This window comes from Lycorma delicatula, chromosome 2 (genome assembly GCF_047948215.1).
Source record: "Lycorma delicatula isolate Av1 chromosome 2, ASM4794821v1, whole genome shotgun sequence".
Classification (NCBI taxonomy): domain Eukaryota; kingdom Metazoa; phylum Arthropoda; class Insecta; order Hemiptera; family Fulgoridae; genus Lycorma; species Lycorma delicatula.
Window position 1 is genome coordinate 59442706 of NC_134456.1, and position 17993 is coordinate 59460698.

A 17993-nucleotide genomic window follows, 5' to 3' on the forward strand; every position below is an offset into this window, starting at 1 on the left:
ATATTGTACCTTATGAACAAACCATAAACTCATTGAGAAAACAAAGCACAGTATTTATATTTATTATTTTTTAATGTATCCTAATAACATACAAAAATCAACTTTTTACTTTTCAATCATACAGGAAAAAGGGCAAAAATATTTGTATTAGTTGATTTTTCTTATCTACAGTATAAAACAATAAAATTGAAAAATTCAGTCAGATCATAACATAAAGAAAAAATGACGCATATGCAATAGTATTTCACCAAATAATAGATATCATATCTTTAAACACATATTACCAGTTTTAAAATAGCAAATCATTTGGTCCATAGATTTTCTTGGTATCTGACAAGTATTAAACAATCGTCGATACTGGTTCATATTGAAAATTTTTATTTTACCAGTTGACCGATCTTTAATCTTGGTAGGACGATAACGTTCCTGCCGCAACAGTAACCATAAAGTTACGGTATGGTAACAATATCGAGCAGCAAACTGTAATAGTTGAAAAACAGATAAATTAATTAATTAAAAATTATCTTTTTAATTAATATGTTAATTAAAAGTAGAGCTGCATTAGCCAATAAACAATAATTTTTAATATTTGTTCTAGAAAGATATAAATTCAAAATGCTCTATTTTATTAATATTAACAACTACAAGACAATAATATCATGGGAAAATGCTACTGAACTTAAGAAATATAAACCTAAACAGTTAAGTCTTAACATTATTCTTTTTTGTGCCCATTTTCAAGGTTTTTCTAATGTAAATTAATGAATCATACATACATTTTCTCCAGACATAATTCTCCCAATTAATAATATGAGACATTGTCATGCTTACTGACAGTTTCACAACACTAGAAATCACACATGAAATTAAATTTCTACATTTACATTATTCAGTTCAAAATTGACCCTATTTAATTTTACTATAAGTTTATTACACAAGTTGTCTTGTTAAAAATTCTGTCCTGCATTCAATAAGGATTCCATTTCACAAGAGCCTCTTTCTCAAATACATGGAAATGACATAATACAAGGTAAGGAGTGTTCCCATACCTCCTACTCAAAATTTTTTCAATCTGTCTGATGGATGGTGAAGTATAGTTGAATTATCATTCAAAAGAAGCACAGTGCCTTCTGTAAGTTTTCCAGGTTGTCAATCTTTAATCAACTCAGTCTTTTCAAGATTTCACAATATGATTCCACATTAATTATGGAGCACTTTAGCATGAATTCAGATGCATAACACCTTGTTTATCAAAGGGAAGCATCATCAGCTTTCTGGCAGATGAAATATTTTGGATCTTTTTCAGGTAGGAAGGAAGGATGTTTCCACTCAAGTGAATAACACTTAATTTCAGCTGAAAATTAATGGATCCTACACTCATATCAGGTCACAATTTTGTACAAAAGCGACTTATACCATTACCTTCCCTTTCATAACAATCCAAAAGTATGAGGAGAATTTATGAAAAACGTTTCCCATTGTGTTCTTCTGTCAATAAACAAGCTGCAAAGAGTTTCAAGTTGCAAGAAATCTACATGAAGAATGCAGCTGGAATGATATAACTAATATAGTTTGTGCTATACAGGAAGAAGTAAGCTTTTAAAGAAAGAATGCATTTTTCAAATTGATTTAGTAGTGTCTAAGATTATCCTGAATAAACACAGTAGATTACTTCTTTATATATCCAATTTAGTAGCCATTTATTATAAACAGAGTTAGTGACTTGTTATTAATCTAAGCATTGACTTTATACTACAAAACTATTAATGAGTTTAATATTTTCAGTCAACAAAAGTGTTTGTTATAAAAAAATTACCAAAACTTGTTTCCCTGGACCATACTTCCAACCGAGTTCTGTTGTGGGTGATGGTCCAGTCATGTTACATCCTGGCAGCAATGGTTCTCTGTTACTAAGATATACATAATCTTCCCACCACCTCTCCAACTAAAAAGAGAAAGTAACAAAATCAATAAATTGCTGTATAAATAGATTGTTAAATAAAATAAGGTACATTTCAACTTCAATTAGTTAAGGTCAATCCATTCAGTGAAAATAAACACATATCTTTTGATCAGTTTTTGAAGGCAGATTATCTGTACACTACAATTACATATAAAGCAAAGCACCAACTGTCAATTAATATTCTACCCTTAATCAGGTAATATGTTTTATTATCGAGTAGGTAATATATAATGGCAATAACATGAGCTGCAATTAAATAGAGGTTGTTGCAAACCAAAATATATCTGTTCTTAAAGCCTTTTCATACAGATCACATTTTTGACAGTTGGGGAATGCATTCGTTCAGTTGCTTCTTCACTGTCATAGTGTGTTTGTTACTACATCTGTATGAGTGGGTATCTGTGTGAATATATTATAATACTTTTGTGAAAACACTGTGTTGTGTTTTGTTTATGAAAATAATTGGCATTGTTACAATTTTTTAATTTTACATTTTCTGTTGTCAATGGCTTCTGTTTCCTTACAATAATTGATTACAACAATTATGTTAAAATAATTTTATGTTAAAATTATTGTATGATTACAATAATTTTAACATATGGTACTACTATGAATCCACTTTATTATTATGGAAGGTGAAAATAGTGGGATATAAAAAAAAATGGGTGGCATAAATTTATCCACCGAGTTGAGGGTAGTCGTGTTTAATGATTTTAACTTTGTGACAAAGTAGGCAAGAAGTGGACCTATTCTTCTTCAACAACGTGTCGCTCGCACAAGCTACAGGAATTTCACTTAATAGTATTCAAAAAAATCTGAACGAAGCAAAAACTAATCCTGATAAAAGCTTTAGCACTCCTAAAAAAATGTAAAACGCCCATAGATAACTTTGATAAAATGGTCATTTGTGAAACGATTTATCATTTTATCATTGGTAAAGGTGAATGCATTTCTCTTCGATCGCTACACTAGTTGTAAAAGAGAAAATCAATTTTAAAAGAAGCCTTTGGTTTTCATGGCACATTGTCAAAGATGTAGGGTTGGAAAAAACTATATATAATAGAAAAATTTTAGTAGAGAAATTAGAAAATCAGGAACTGAGGCTATGTTACTTAAGGGTTATTAAAAAGTAATGTAACCAAAACAGACCTCTAATTAATACAGACAAATCCTATATACATGCCATTCATATTAAACCAATATCATGGAGTGATGGCTGTGACTGCAACTTTGCTGCTTCGATTTTTAAAGGCAAGCATGTTTACATTGTTCATGATGGTTACGAAAGTGTTCCAGTAAAAAATGCGCTTCTTATATTTAAATCTAGTACCAAAACAGGAAATTACTAAGAGCATATGACTTCCATTAATTATGCACGATGAGAAAAACAAAATGAATTCCTAATCCTCCATCTAACTCATTCACTGTCAACAAAATTAATTCTTAATCTTCCATCTAACTCAGTCATTGTCATAAACAATGTTTTGTATCATAATGTGTATCTGAACCACACTCTGAATTCAAGCAAGTGAAAGCAGACATGTTCGATTGGCTTACACAAAATAATGTGCCATTTATGAGTATAATGTTGAAATGAGAACTGTACAGTTTAATAAAACTGCAAAAGCTGCGTGTTACATTATTTAAAACTGATTCAGTTTTAGCCGAAAAAGTCATAGTATCTTGAGAGTGGCTCCTTATTCTCCAAAATTAAATCTGATTGAAAAACTTTGGGCAGTTTTAAAAGATTATGTCATGAAAAAAATGCTAACTTTAAAATAAGTGATGCTATTGCATTAATTGAAGAACAAGCAAATTCAATTGCAAATGTCAAAAGAAAATCAAGGTGCAGCCATCTCAAGAAAATAGAAACATCTTATTTGTTTTGGATAATACCATTGAAAATGTCCGTTATTAACGTAAATGACGTTAGTGATGATAGTGATTGTGTTTTAAATAATAAAGGTGATGATGTAAGCAATGTTGTATGTAGTATAGTAATTCCCGCGCCACTTCTTTTTCTTTCTTCTCCTACATCAATTACTTACCCTTCAGACTTACTGTGGTTTGCAACAAGCTGTCAGTAATGCTGCATAACCTTCAATATCACTAATTTTAAATAAGGGTAATTTTAAGTAAGGGAAAATTAAATTTCATTTCATTCTATTGTTTGTTGATAACTTGCAGATATAAAAATTACACTTGGCTTAATTTATATACGACCATTTTACATAGTTGCTTTCTACATGCATTAAATGAAGATAGGCTGGTAATGTCAAGAAAAAACATCATTAAAGTGATGAAAAATTATCTAAATTAATAGTTGGTGGTTTTCTTTGAATAGAATTTAATTTAATATTGAAAAAAATATTCTCAAATTTAAACTAAAACTTAATGAATGAATCTGGGAATGATAGAATATACTTTATTCATTGTGTGGTGGTTTTTAGTATTCAATGTAACTTAATTTAAAGTTGGAGCCAATAAAGAACTTTGGAATCATCAGAGCAGTTTTAACCATTTTAGGAGTATTATGTTGGTTAGGTAAGAATATGCTTTGAATTTGTTTTTTCTGAAAGCAATTTGGTGACCTGCTTTTTTAAAAGATGTTTCGTCAAAATCTAAACAATCACTATTTTGAGAGATTTTTCATATATATATGAAAATATATATATATATGTCAGGTGAATTGAAATTACTGTAAAGACCGCCATCATTTTGCAATGTGCCCAGCAAATTGGCAAATTATCTGCCACTTTCTAATCAGCCTGATATTTTTCAGGCTTATTGTAATGAGCCCGTACAACTTTAGAAAATGTGCAATTGTTTGCTCAATCAGCCTGGTTTCATCCAGGCTTACTGCAATACATGCATAGTGATAGACAGCACCGATGACCTGTCGAAACATACATAGCAACAGATGACGAAGAGCCTCTTTCAACTCAGCTGCAGTTGAATTGTTTCAGCGTGCTTGCGTTCTTGTTCTATACAACATTCTACTTAGTGATATCGTGTGTTTTTATTTGTCAGATAGATTAGTGAAATTTTGTGTTTTTTATTTCTTCTTGGTTTGTGTCATCATCAAGACTGAATAAATTAAAATAAAAGTTTTTAAAACGCGAAGGACAGTATGCAGAACAGCAACAATGGGGGAGTGATCCCCAAGATGAACTTTATAACATGAAGTTAAACTTTAATAAAAAAATGAATGAATACAGTATCAAGAGTGACTATGTACTTAAAAAGCTGTGGACTAATGCAACTGTAGAAGAAACCGTCTGTGAAATTTTAGAATCAAATGATCCCAGAAAAAAGAAAACCAGTAGGCAATATGCATTAACTAGAAAATATGGTACAATAGAACTGGGTGAAAAAAAATTTTAATTAAAAGGAAGAAAAATAATGAGGATCCGGCTGTAGTAATAATTCCTCTTGAACAACATTTTGGCACACTTCTTCACTATCATCGTACTACTGGACACGGTGAAAGAGATAAAATGCAGTTTGCGTTGAAAAATAAATTTTATGTGACCAGCAGCTGAAATTTTTGTGTCACTTTGTAGAAGTAAAACACGAAAAAATATCAACAATGTCGTAACATTGTTGTACGTACGACCAATCATTACAAAAGATTTATTCTTTGAAGTGAAGTTGATTTTCAATCAACTCCTTCTGGAGAATACAAATGGTTAATGAATTACCAAGATCATACAATTTGTCTTCTTTGCCCTATGAAAACAAAGCATGCTGCTGAAGTTGCATTTGAATTGCTGAAAATATTTCTTGACGTTGGTGCACCTCACATTTTGCAGAACGACAACAGGCATGAATTTACTGCTGACATGATCAAGGAATTTTCAGGTCTGTATCCTGGTCGTAAAATAGTCTGTGGAAGACCACAGCATCCACAGCCACAAGAAAGCATAGAGCATTATAACCAGGATGTTGAAAATATGTTACGTGCTTGGATGGACAACAAGGGAAATTTAGATTAGATAACAGGGTGCCATTATGTTCAGTGGCAAAAAAACCTCCTCAAAACATAGTCATAGGATGAAGCTGTACACAGCACTTTTTGGGACAAAACCAAAGTTAGGATTCGGTTCAATTAATATTGCACCAACCACAATAGAAAAAATTTACAGCGAAGTAGATTTTGAACGGTTTAGGACGGCAAGGAAAGAGAAATCGCACAGGAAGGAGAAGAAAATTAAGTTGTTAACTTGGAAAACGAGAAATGTTCTATTTGTTCATGCAGCATGTGCTATTTGTTTGAATGAAACATCATCTGTATCGTGCTCTTCATGCTCTATGAAAATTCATACAACTTGTTGTCAAAGTGTTGCCTCAAGCTCTGAGTAGAATAATGCTGATTATCACTGTGAAATTTCCAAAAGACAAGAAAAAATAATAATGAAGGAACGTCAAAAAGCACATGAAGGCCAGAAGACAGCAGCAGAAAAAATTATTGAAACTATTGGGAATTAACTGAAACCTATTGTAGTTGGAGTCTTTATTTTGTTAAATGTTCCGAAAGTAGAATGTGGCCCTTTAGGCAGCCCAAATTTAATTGGAAAAATTCTTAAGATAGAAAATAATATTTACCAGATTGGAACAGAAAGTGGCTTTATTTAACACATGGTTTGCTAGAAGCGATTTCCAGATTTCCTGTGAAAATCCTTGAGGACATCCCTGAAAAATAAATATTTGTGATGCTGCAGCGAATGAATCAAAGTTTGGTGACCATGAGTATAGCAGTTGCAAATCCTCAATGTCAAAAAAAATCTGAGGTGGACTTCTGTGTACTATTAAGTTAAATACATAATAAATTATTAAATTACATATTAACATTTTTTGCTACACTTCATGTAAACTTATTTCATTTGAAATTGAGAAATGATCCTCCAATTCTTTAATAAGGTGGACAGTTACACAATTGCATTGTGGTGGATACCACATTGCAGCAAATTTTTTTTGTCCGTATCAGCATTTTATATTAATTTTGTTTCACATCACTCAAGTAATTATGTGGTGTAAGTGAGAACATATCGGATCCGTAATCATGCACACATCGGTTTGAATCTGACTTCATATACATAAATTTTTCTTTAACTTTCTTTTTTTAATATAAATATATTGATTTGTTAACAATTATTAACCTTTATAAAAATTTTCGAATTAGAATGAAAAGTATGTAACATTTTATTTCTGATTTTTTTTCTGTAACTAATAACTTCTGATTTTTTTTTATTGTTATTATTGAATTATTATTTATTGTACTTTTTTTACAATTAGAGATTAATAATTATTAATAAATCAATATAATTAAATTTAAAAAAAGGGAAATTAAATCAGATTCAAACCGATGTGCCTTTCCCTTGTAAGATCTAAATATTTCATTAATTAAAATTTTATTTGACTATAACCCTCTCTCTCTCTCTCTTTTTCCTGTTTAAACTCCGGTAACTACCGTTTCGATAATTCTTCAGAGGATGATATGTATGAGTGTAAATGAAGTGTAGTCTTGTACATTCTCAGTTCTACCATTTCTGAGATGTGTGGTTAATTGAAACCCAACCACCAAAGAACACGGTATCCACGATCTAGTATTCAAATCCGTGTAAAAATAACTGGCTTTACTAGGACTTGAACGCTGTAACTCTCGACTTTCCAAATCAGCTGATTTGGGAAGACGCGTTAACCACTAGACCAATCCGATGGGACTATGACCCTGGTACCAATGAAAATAAGTACCACATGATATATCGATGAAACGCTCGCAATGAAGGCTTGTTACTGCAGTTAAGAAAAAGTCCAAAATCCAATTTTTTTTTATTTTGGGATTTTTTGGACATTTTTGGTCACGTTGATTGCAATCAAATGGGGAAGTGCACAACCAGATGTTACAACAGTCCTAAATCCAAAATTTCAACATTCTACGGGTAATCGTTTTTGAGTTATGCTAGATACGTACGTGCAGACGTCACGCCGAAATTAGTCAAAATGGATATTTCCGTTGAAATTTGAAAACCGAAATTTTTCGTGATTACAATACTTCCTTGTACAAAGTACAAGTAAAAGTACGTGACTTAGAAGGCCAATCAACTGTGTTCATCAAACTGTCATTAGAGTTCACCAGGTGGAAATAGATGAAAATAAAGCTAGAGCTAACAAATATAGTTTACTACTAATTAATAATGATGATAATTCTCTAAATAAATAATTATAAATGTATTATAAATATTAATATTATGGTAATATTAATACTATTGGTATATATTAATATTTTAGATATTTAAATAGATATTATAAATAAATAATTTAAATAATCTTTTTTTAAAGAATAATAATTCCTTAAATTTTTTGACGTGACAACGTCTTATAAATCGATGAACGCCAGCAGCACGCACGAAAAATTGTCCCGTTCCGTCAGAGCCGAGCCGAGCCAAACCGTCGTGCAATGGAATATACTATCCTGTCAAGCAGGTTTTGGCGGGCTTTTCAAAAACAGCAATTTCATGAATTTGATTTATGATTTCAATTTCATTGTTTTAAATTGACACTTTATCAACATTGACTTGATTAAAGTTTATTTCTGTAACAAATTGTTCATAATTATTTTTGAACAAATCATTCAATTTAAACTTGCAAAAATTATTAATATTAATTATTATTATTAAATGGAATATTAACGTGTTTCATTAGCTAATTAAACAATCACTTCGATTCAATTTGTTTGTTTAAACAAGTAATTTTTTAAAACATCCAAATCATGGATGAATTTAATTAATTGATATTTTCATTTAGCCCAACGCCAGTTTCTCAAAAAACATGTGTTTACTTCATAAGGATAACAAGTTTTTTTTGCGACATTACAATCAAAGGTCGATGAATATCGCGGGCGCGAAGTGCCCGCGATTCTTTTTTAATTATTTATTAACTTTCTTTAAAAATTTCACATGTAATCTGTCATAACGATAATGGACAATATTAAAAAAAAAACAACTGAGTTTTACTTAAAATTGCATTTAAGTCCTACCCTACTAAAGGCAGTATGTGTATCTGTCTGTGTATGCGTTCCTCTTAGCTGAGAACATGCTTTCATTATCGAACATACTGCCCGTCAAAAAATCATGTTTTTTTTAAATGTATATAAACAATAAGTAAGAAGAAGCAACATCAGTAAATAAGAGAAAAAAGAAAGAACATATTTACATGGTTGAACATACTGCCTGACAAAAAATCATAAAAGTTTTTCTTAAATATTTATAAACAATAAATAACAACAGTAATAATAATTACAAAATAAATTAATAAATTTTACTATCGTAATTCATTCATTCAATATCGTAGCAGATCTTAAAATAACTATTCTCGATACAAATAAATCGATACTGAAAACACTATGGATTCACTAATACCCTAATAATAATAATAAATAAAACACAATAGAAAATAACAAAAGTATAAATAACGAGGGTTTAAAATCCTCATTATTTATACTTTTCATTATTCAATTACTTTACTTTTATATTTTTTCATTATTTATTCTTTTGAAGGATAAAAATAATGAGGGCTTGCTTTCATTTAGAATCGTAAACATGATTTTTTTTCGGCCTTGTAATTACAATTAAACATACATATAGGCAAAACACGTGAGTCAAATCAAATGGTAAACAACAAAGGTCAAAATTAGAAGAATTTTTAATCCTATATTTCCTCCTTAGCGTTTTATTGATTTTGAAACTAACTTCTCTTTTGTTATTGTGTCAAGGAAGGTTAGTTTCATATTACGATAATTTGTTTCCTAAACTGGATATAATATATAACTAATAAATAAATACATTTATATTTAAGCTTCCAGCTCTCGTATTGAGTGAATTTACATAAGGATATTATAGATCTTAATGAAAATGTTGAGTGTGCAATCTTTAAAAGATGCCTAAACCGATCTAAATCAAATTTAATTGGAAAGATTTGCTGCTATTTTTTCGCTTTTCCTTGATCAATTTTCATCATTCAAAAAAAAAAAAATTTTATCAAGAGGTAATCAATTTTGGACATCTAATAATCCCATTCCTAGACGTCGCCCTTCGGGCGTTAGTTTTAGAAATCTGTCTGTTTTTTTTACAATTACCATCTGTTTTTTAAATCATTCTGTTTAATAGTTTATTTTTAAAGCTGTCAGCGTTAGTTTCAGAAATAATAATAGCTTTGATTAAAAAACATAATAAATGAACATTTTTTGTAAATAAAAATTATAAATTTATGATTTCACTATTGTGTATTTTATCGAACTCCTTAAGTTTGCTATAAGATTCTGTTTATGACGAAGTTTATTGATAATCGTCTAGGGATCGATATTTACATTGTCGGTCTTTGCAATACGTCACGCTAAATCTCGTGCGAAACGTAGTTCTACACAAACTAATGTTTTTTTTTTTAATTATTTAAAAAATAATTTTATAATTTATTAATATTAATTATATATATACATACACACACATTTAAATACACAGAAGATATTTTTGTTTTTCTTTTATTGTTTTATACAGAGTGAGCAACATAAAATCGAACCCATAATGAAATTGCTACCAAACACTATTTATGAAAGGCTCTCACACAACTAGCGTGGACTAGTGGCTATGTATGTTACTACTGATTGTTGCTGCTGTTTGTCAGGTGGTTACGTGTCAGTGCAGTATACGTTTTCTTGCACTGAAGTGCAAGAAAACAAATGCTACATTCTTTCTAGGTCGTTTGAAGAATAACGTCAAGTATTTGTATAAAAATTTCCGAATGCCTGTATCCCAGCGAAGGGTAGCATACACAATTTAGTTAAAAAATTGCATGTAACAGGTTCGGTTTCATATGCAAAACGAAACGGGCAACCTTCATTAGGACTGCACAGGGCATTGCCGATATTGAAATGAGAATTACTGCCAGTCAAAAAAATCACTACACAAGTTATCCCAACAATCCGGTATTAAATTCTTCATGAATAAAAATTGAAACCGTACCTGTTACAATTGTGCAACAACTGAAGGAGACAAGACAAACCAAAACGACTTGATTATTGCAACTGACTTCTGGAAAACATTCCCGATGTTATATTTCATGTCAGATAAGGGATGATTTCATTTGTCCGGCCATATTAATTCACTGGATGGCAAGGAATCCTCACAAGATATTCGAGCGACCACTTCACGATAAGAAAATTGGTGTTTGGTGTGCCGTTTCGTGTTCTGTCTAATCATATAGTGGAACCAATATTTTTTGACTGGACAATCACAAGTTTACCTCACAATTTTCGAAGGTCTATGCACAATTAACTTTAGCAATTAACCTTTTTCCAACAAGACAGCAATGTGTCGCACATTAAACGTTTCACTGAAACGCGTTCATGCAGCTTTCACAAATAAACGAGCTGTCAGCAGAGGACGGTGGCCTCCACATTCCCAAAGTTGTCTACTTGCGATTTTTTCCTTTGGGGCTACTTAAAAGAAAGAGTTTATACATCTAATCCCCACAGCATTGATGAACTGAAGGTGAACATTCAGCGAGAAATCAACATAACTGACAACGTTTTGCGTTAAACGACTCAATATTATCAGTCAAGCATAAAAGTACATCGATGCCCAGGGTGGTCATTTTTAACATCTTTTGTAACAGGAGGGTAAATAAATGCAACATTTAAATAACGTTTTATGTTTTTATTATTTAATTTATACGTATCATTTATAAAATTTCATTCCAACATAACCTACCGGTTCTGCAGCGGTTCGGTTTTAAGTTACTCACTCTGTATTATTAGTAGCAATTGTTTTGATTAGTGCTTTGAGTTGCCAAAATTATATTTAAATGTAATTTTGTGTTATGCTAATGTTTGGAATTATTTGTGTTTTTATTTAGTACATGGTTATATTAAGTTTGTGTATAGGCTTGTTAGCTGATACAATGTTATAGTTAGCTTAGAAAGTAGAATTAGCTAATTATATGTATAATTACACTTAATTAATAATTAAGTATAGTAAGTTTATCTAAAGTTTAAATTAGTATAAATTTGATAATTTAATAAGTTGTTTCTGACAGCAAATCTCCTACTGTTGAAGCATGTTGCGATCTTGTCATTTTATGACTAAAACTTATATGTTGTAGTTGATATCTTTGAATTAACATTCTCTTTCTAAAAGATGTAAATCCTAATAATGATTTAATTTGAAATGCTCTGCATTATTCCTTTTATTTACAGCTACATGTGTACATGTGTGTCTGCACACTGTAATATTTGTTTCAATTTGATTTGTATACTCTTGGGTTATTGTGTGTCATATATTGATAAATGAGCTTGTGTATTCATAGTTTTGAAAGCAACATAATAATCTAAACTTCTGAAAATAATGGCAATTGTGTACAATTACTAGTAGATATATGAAAGTATTATGATTTTCTTTATTTAGGAGAAAATTCATCACTTGGGTTCAGAATAATAGTTAGATAATAGTTTTCTTTCTCTTAACCCTAAGGGAGGTAAAATGTATAACCCTGTTTAGATAAGATATAAATGAATATGGAAAATCCCTCGATGGCTCGCTCATTGCTAACTGTCGACTTTCCACATAGACAAGAGATCTGATATATACATAGTCATTTCCAAGGAAGTATCCAGGTAAGATAAGTAAAAATTATTTTTATTAACAATCTCTAAGGAGAGATAAAAAGGGGTGCTAAGACCAAAAGGGTGGAAAACTTCATTCATGTTATCTTTTATTTATTAAGTAAGCTATCACTACAAAGGGATTTCTTTCAGCATACTCTGAAGGGAGTGAAGAGGTTACAAATCCTATTATATATTTTACACAGTATCATAAAGGCAATATTTTCTAATCACTTATAACTGATTCTCCCTTTTCCTGAATAGATACAAAGCTTAGATTCTAATACTTCTTACAGAGGAATTCTAAGATGTAAGTAAAAGTTATTTTGATTTATAGCAATATGGAGTTAAATTCATTGAAATCAGTAAAAATGAATATGGAAAATACCTCACTGACTCACACATTGCTAATTGCCCACTTTCCAGATAGACAGAGAACTGATTGATATATATGAGAGGCGGATCAAAATATAAGTTATACCCTTGCAGTGTTCTTGAACTGAAAAGGATATATTAATGTCTTGTGGTGGCAGCACTGGTTGTGTTACCTTCACGCTCTCCAGCAGCAATTCTGTATGTGTGTAGTGTTGTCAATATGGTGTGTCCTCTAGAGGTTTCGTACAGCATAGAAGTGCGTTCAGTAATCCGATTTTTGTGAGCAAATATTACAATTGTTGTGAAATTCATTGCCAAATTGTTGAGGTATATGGTGTGATCATGCACCCCATGATCACAAAATAGTGCCAAATGTTCAGAAACAAAAGAATAAATGTGAGTGACGAATTTCATGCTGGGCGTCCTTCAAATGGAAACACAAAGGGTAACATGGAACAGGTGAATGAAATGATCTTGAGTAACTGGCGCATTAAAATTAGAGCGATTAGTGAATAAGTGAACTTAACATCAATTATGGTATTGTGTTTGTGATTATTCACATTTAGCTTGGTTACCATAAGATGTGTGCATGATGGGTGCCACATCTGTTGACAGACAACCACAAACATCGACATTTTGTGTCTGCTCTTTCTTTTCTTCAACGTTATTCCAGGACTGGTCCACAGTTTTTGAAACAAATCATCACGGGGGGATGACAGCTGGGTACTTCATTACACTCCTGAGAATAAACGAGCATCACATGAATGGAGAGAAAAATTTTCCGCAGCCAAAAAAAATGTAAACATTTCCACATATTCAAAATATTATGCTGACAGTCTTTTCGATTCTGAGGAAATTCTTTACAGTGAATTTATGCCCTGGGGAACAATAATCCATGCCAAATCTTAGTGTGAGACTTTAAAAAAATTGCGTAAAGCTATTAAAGATCAAAGACCTGGAAGATTGAGCAATGGGGTCATTTTTATTCACAACAATGCTACTCCTCATTCAACTCATGTGACAAAGGAGTTACTGTAAAAATTCAAGTGGGAAGTGTGGTCTCAACCACCTTACTGTTCTGACCTAGCACCTTGCGACTACCACCTGTCTCTCAAGCGAGACCTGGGAGGAGAGCATTTTACTGATGATAATGAACTGAAGGAAGTGGTCCTAAAATGGTTGAAGGAAATTGGAAAAAAATTTCATAAGAGTGGAATTGAAAAACATGTCACAAGGTATGAAAAGTGTTTTGAAAAACTTTGTGATTATATCAAAAAATAGATAAAAATATGTAATTTTTGTTCAATAAAAAAAAATTATCTTATAAATATGTGTTTGTTTCACAGAGGGAATGTAACTTATATTCTGATCGTCCCTCGTACGTAGTCATTTCCACAGAGATAAAGATTATTTTTATTTATAATCTCTGAGGAGTTAAAAAAGTTAGAGGATGAAAAGGGGTACTGAGACAATATGAAGGAAAACTTTAAACCTATTAGCAGATAAATTAGAATGAATGTTACCTTTCATTACAAATAATATATTTATCATTATAGATAACAATAATCTTGAATAAAATATCTGAGAACAGATATAAATTTGATGTTAAGGTTTTGTCCTTCACGTATTACATTGCATTACTTATCTAAGAACTTGTCTGTAATAAGTATGTAGAATCTAAGCTTTGTATCTCTTAAAGAAAAGAAACAATCAGTTACGAGTGATTTAGTGATAATGCCTTTGATAAAATATATAAGAGGATTTTATCCCTCTTTACACTCTTTAGAGTAGGTTGAAAGAAATCCCTTTTCATTTATGTGATGATGCACTAATTTCAATTAGTTTTTTGAGCTATTTTCTTGGGTGTGAGGCAAAATATTCTCTGGACATAGAATAAAATACGTTTTATGCACATTAATATGATTTTAATTTGAGCCTGATATCTTTAAACACAAGGAAGTTTTAAAATTTCCACAAACATCAAAAATTGTCTGGTGTACCTGTAAAATGACTGCCAAAAAAATATGAAAGATTCTAAATTTGTAAGAATATGAAGAAAAAAATTAATTTTATCAGAAACCACCTTTTGGATGATTTGAAATGGATTGATCCTTTGATAAAATATATGCAGTTAAAAAAAAATTATAAATATTTATATGAAGATAACACAAATTTCTACAGCTGCCTTACTTACCCAATTCCTTTCAGTTTTAGCTCGTAACTGAAGAATCTCTTGTAATTTCTTTCCAATACCATTTTCAAATTCCTTTACTATCTGTTTAGTGTGTTGGTGCTCTTCACTAGTAACAAATGGTTCAACAGATTCAAGATATCTAGTAAGAGTATTTGATAAAGAAGGCAATGGCAAACTAGGAAGACTTTTATCGTACTGAAATGTTCGTTCTTTACTGTCAGGTGGGAGAATATATATATCGGTCAGCATCACCATCTTCTATAAAAAAAAGACCAATACACAGGTAATTATATTTTTAGTATACAATAAATAAACGATTCAATGATCTTAAAACTAAAACAGAATATTCTAACTTATTTACCTACTTCTACCCAAACTAAATTTTCATTCTTGGACTCAAATTTTCAGTCATTTTTGTTTATAATACTAATTAAGAAAAAATTAAAATGGAGATAACAAATATTGCTACTTTCAATGAAATTCCTATTGCAAAAAAAAGTGAAAATAAATAAATATTGTGTTTCAAAAACTCAAGCAATTAATTAATTTTATTTAAGCTTCACAACTAGAGCTAAATATTTATGTTGCAAGCTTTTAATATAATGGTTGTAGTGATCTGTCATAATCAAGTCACTCACAGGCTAAGATAACATATTTGTTTACTATATGGTGTTTTTGCCAAATTTTTATGTTTGCGTAAACTTCACATTGTTCAGTGTGTTAAGATGTTGATTTTTATAGCTACGAGTAAAAAAATCCATAATTTTGGGTGATTTTTAAAAAATTTAATCATTTTAAAGTTTCATCATGCTTCGTTATGAAGTTAAATGAACTGTATCTTAAGTTTATTGAAATAACCTTTTATGATCACATATTTGTATTTTTCTATCTCTGTTTGAAATAACCAGTTAAGTACCTATTAAAATTTAAAAAGCAGTGTTAATATTTAAATATATGTTAATGCTATATAATTAAATTAAACCCCTTAATCAAAGTTTGGTGGTTTGCAAACTAGCAATTTGGTCAACCTAAACAGTAACTGAAAAATATGTTTCTAAAATGTCACACAGCTATGAACAGAAACTAGTTTAACAATTTTGAAAAAATTATTAGAAACTGGTACTGCAATGCTTAGATTTTATATCTGTTTCACTTCAAATGTAACCAAGTACAGATATCAATATATTATTACTACTAATTCAAAGGCACGCAAAAAAACAACGATACATTTAGAAGAAACAATTTATCCGAACAAACGTTTACTAGTAAACCTTACAATCTCCACAAATCGACTAACCTCAAAAACTAAATGACTAAGGGGTATCTTAATTAATATTCCTCCCTCCAAAAGTACGGTTGGGAAAGGTTTTTTTATACATTCAGTTCTCATGTACAAGGACAAAGGAAATCCTTGCGTTAATCGACACAGATTTACCAGTCTAACGAGTTCGTATTTCTCTATGGTAAGTAAACAGGAATAAAATAACATTGAAACATTATCATCTCTCCTTGTTTAATGCATTTAAAATGCAAGTGGATTGGCTAGCTCCAGTTTTGTTTAAATTTCCCTGGCATATGTTATATTTTTAATCCTATAAAGATTTACGTCATCGTACAGTTAATTCTAGAAGGTACCGAATACGCATTCGATCATATAGATAAAACCAAATTATCGCATAGGTTTATAAGTGACATATCTTCCACTAGTAGCGCTATTTTATTCTACGTGAAACATTAACTGCGAACTTTCCTAGTATATGAGGATTAACTTCAAGAAATATCCACTAGTACTTCTATTATAAAATAAAAATTTTTAGTATTTACTTAAAATATGTAAAGTGTAAATGTTTACGACTAATTTTAGTATTCGTCTTACCAGATTTCTTTTTTCTGTAAAGATACTGAGTTTAAAAAGGTATGCAGTCGGAAGCTAACATACCATGGATTTTTTTTAAATAAAGAAGAAATGAACGATGAGAAAAATTGAAATAGATTATGTCCATACTACTCACTGAAATATAGGAATACTATATATACTACTGCTAAAGGTTCTTGTAGTTGAGCCGCTACAACATCGGAAATGTTTAAACTTTATTTTAACCCTCAAATTATGGGCTATTTTTAAGAGTTACGTCAATGTTATTTAAAAAAAATAAATAAAGGAGTTTGTTTCATTGTGAATTTTCTGAAAGAATTTAGAAAATTTATATTTTATACTACCGACATTCTTTTATGTAATTTGTGTTAAATTTATATACTTGCATATGATTGATTTTGTGAATGTGAGAAGTGCAATTGACGAACTAACTCATTAAGTACAATTTAACTGTGTAACAGTTGTGTGGTTAATACTTTTTAATTTAATTAGTTCAACCCACCGGCTTGTGGTGTACGCATCTTCCCAATCAGCTGATTTAGAAGTCGAGTCTTCCAGCGTTTAAGTCCTAGTGAAGTAAGTTATTTTTACCCCGATTTGAATACTAGATCGTGGATACCGGTGTTCTTTGTTGGTTGGGTTTCAATTAACCACACATCTCAGAAATGGTCGAACTGAAACTGTACAAGACTACACTTCATTTACTCATACAATCATCCTCTGAAGTATTACCTGAAAGGTAATTACCGGAGGCTAAACAGGAAAAAGAAAGAATTTAATTAGTTCAAGAAGTACTATTATACTATTGCGAAGCAACAGCTGTCTAGCGTTGATTAACTTTTGTTAATCCTCTTCTTTCCTGTTTAACCTCCGGAACCACCGTAAGGTATATTACTTCAGAGCATGAAATGTACGAATGTAAATGAAG

The 17993-nt window shown here is 30.7% G+C and overlaps 1 protein-coding gene across 9 annotated transcripts in view; it reads right to left on the reverse strand.

Annotated features, from left to right (window-relative positions):
- Nucleotides 1-17680, reverse strand: part of CROT (Carnitine O-octanoyltransferase) — a 46746-nt gene extending 29066 nt beyond the window's left edge. The window contains exons 1-4 of one of the 9 annotated variants that reach the window (XM_075355380.1): nucleotides 17568-17680; nucleotides 15190-15447; nucleotides 1817-1945; nucleotides 285-480 (exon numbers count right to left, since the gene is read on the reverse strand). In XM_075355380.1, coding sequence (XP_075211495.1) covers nucleotides 285-480; nucleotides 1817-1945; nucleotides 15190-15444 — 580 coding nt within the window. In that variant the 5' untranslated portion in view covers nucleotides 15445-15447; nucleotides 17568-17680. The other 8 variants (XM_075355379.1, XM_075355375.1, XM_075355374.1 and 5 more) reach the window with 8 other exon arrangements.
- Between the last annotated feature and the right edge of the window lie 313 nt (nucleotides 17681-17993).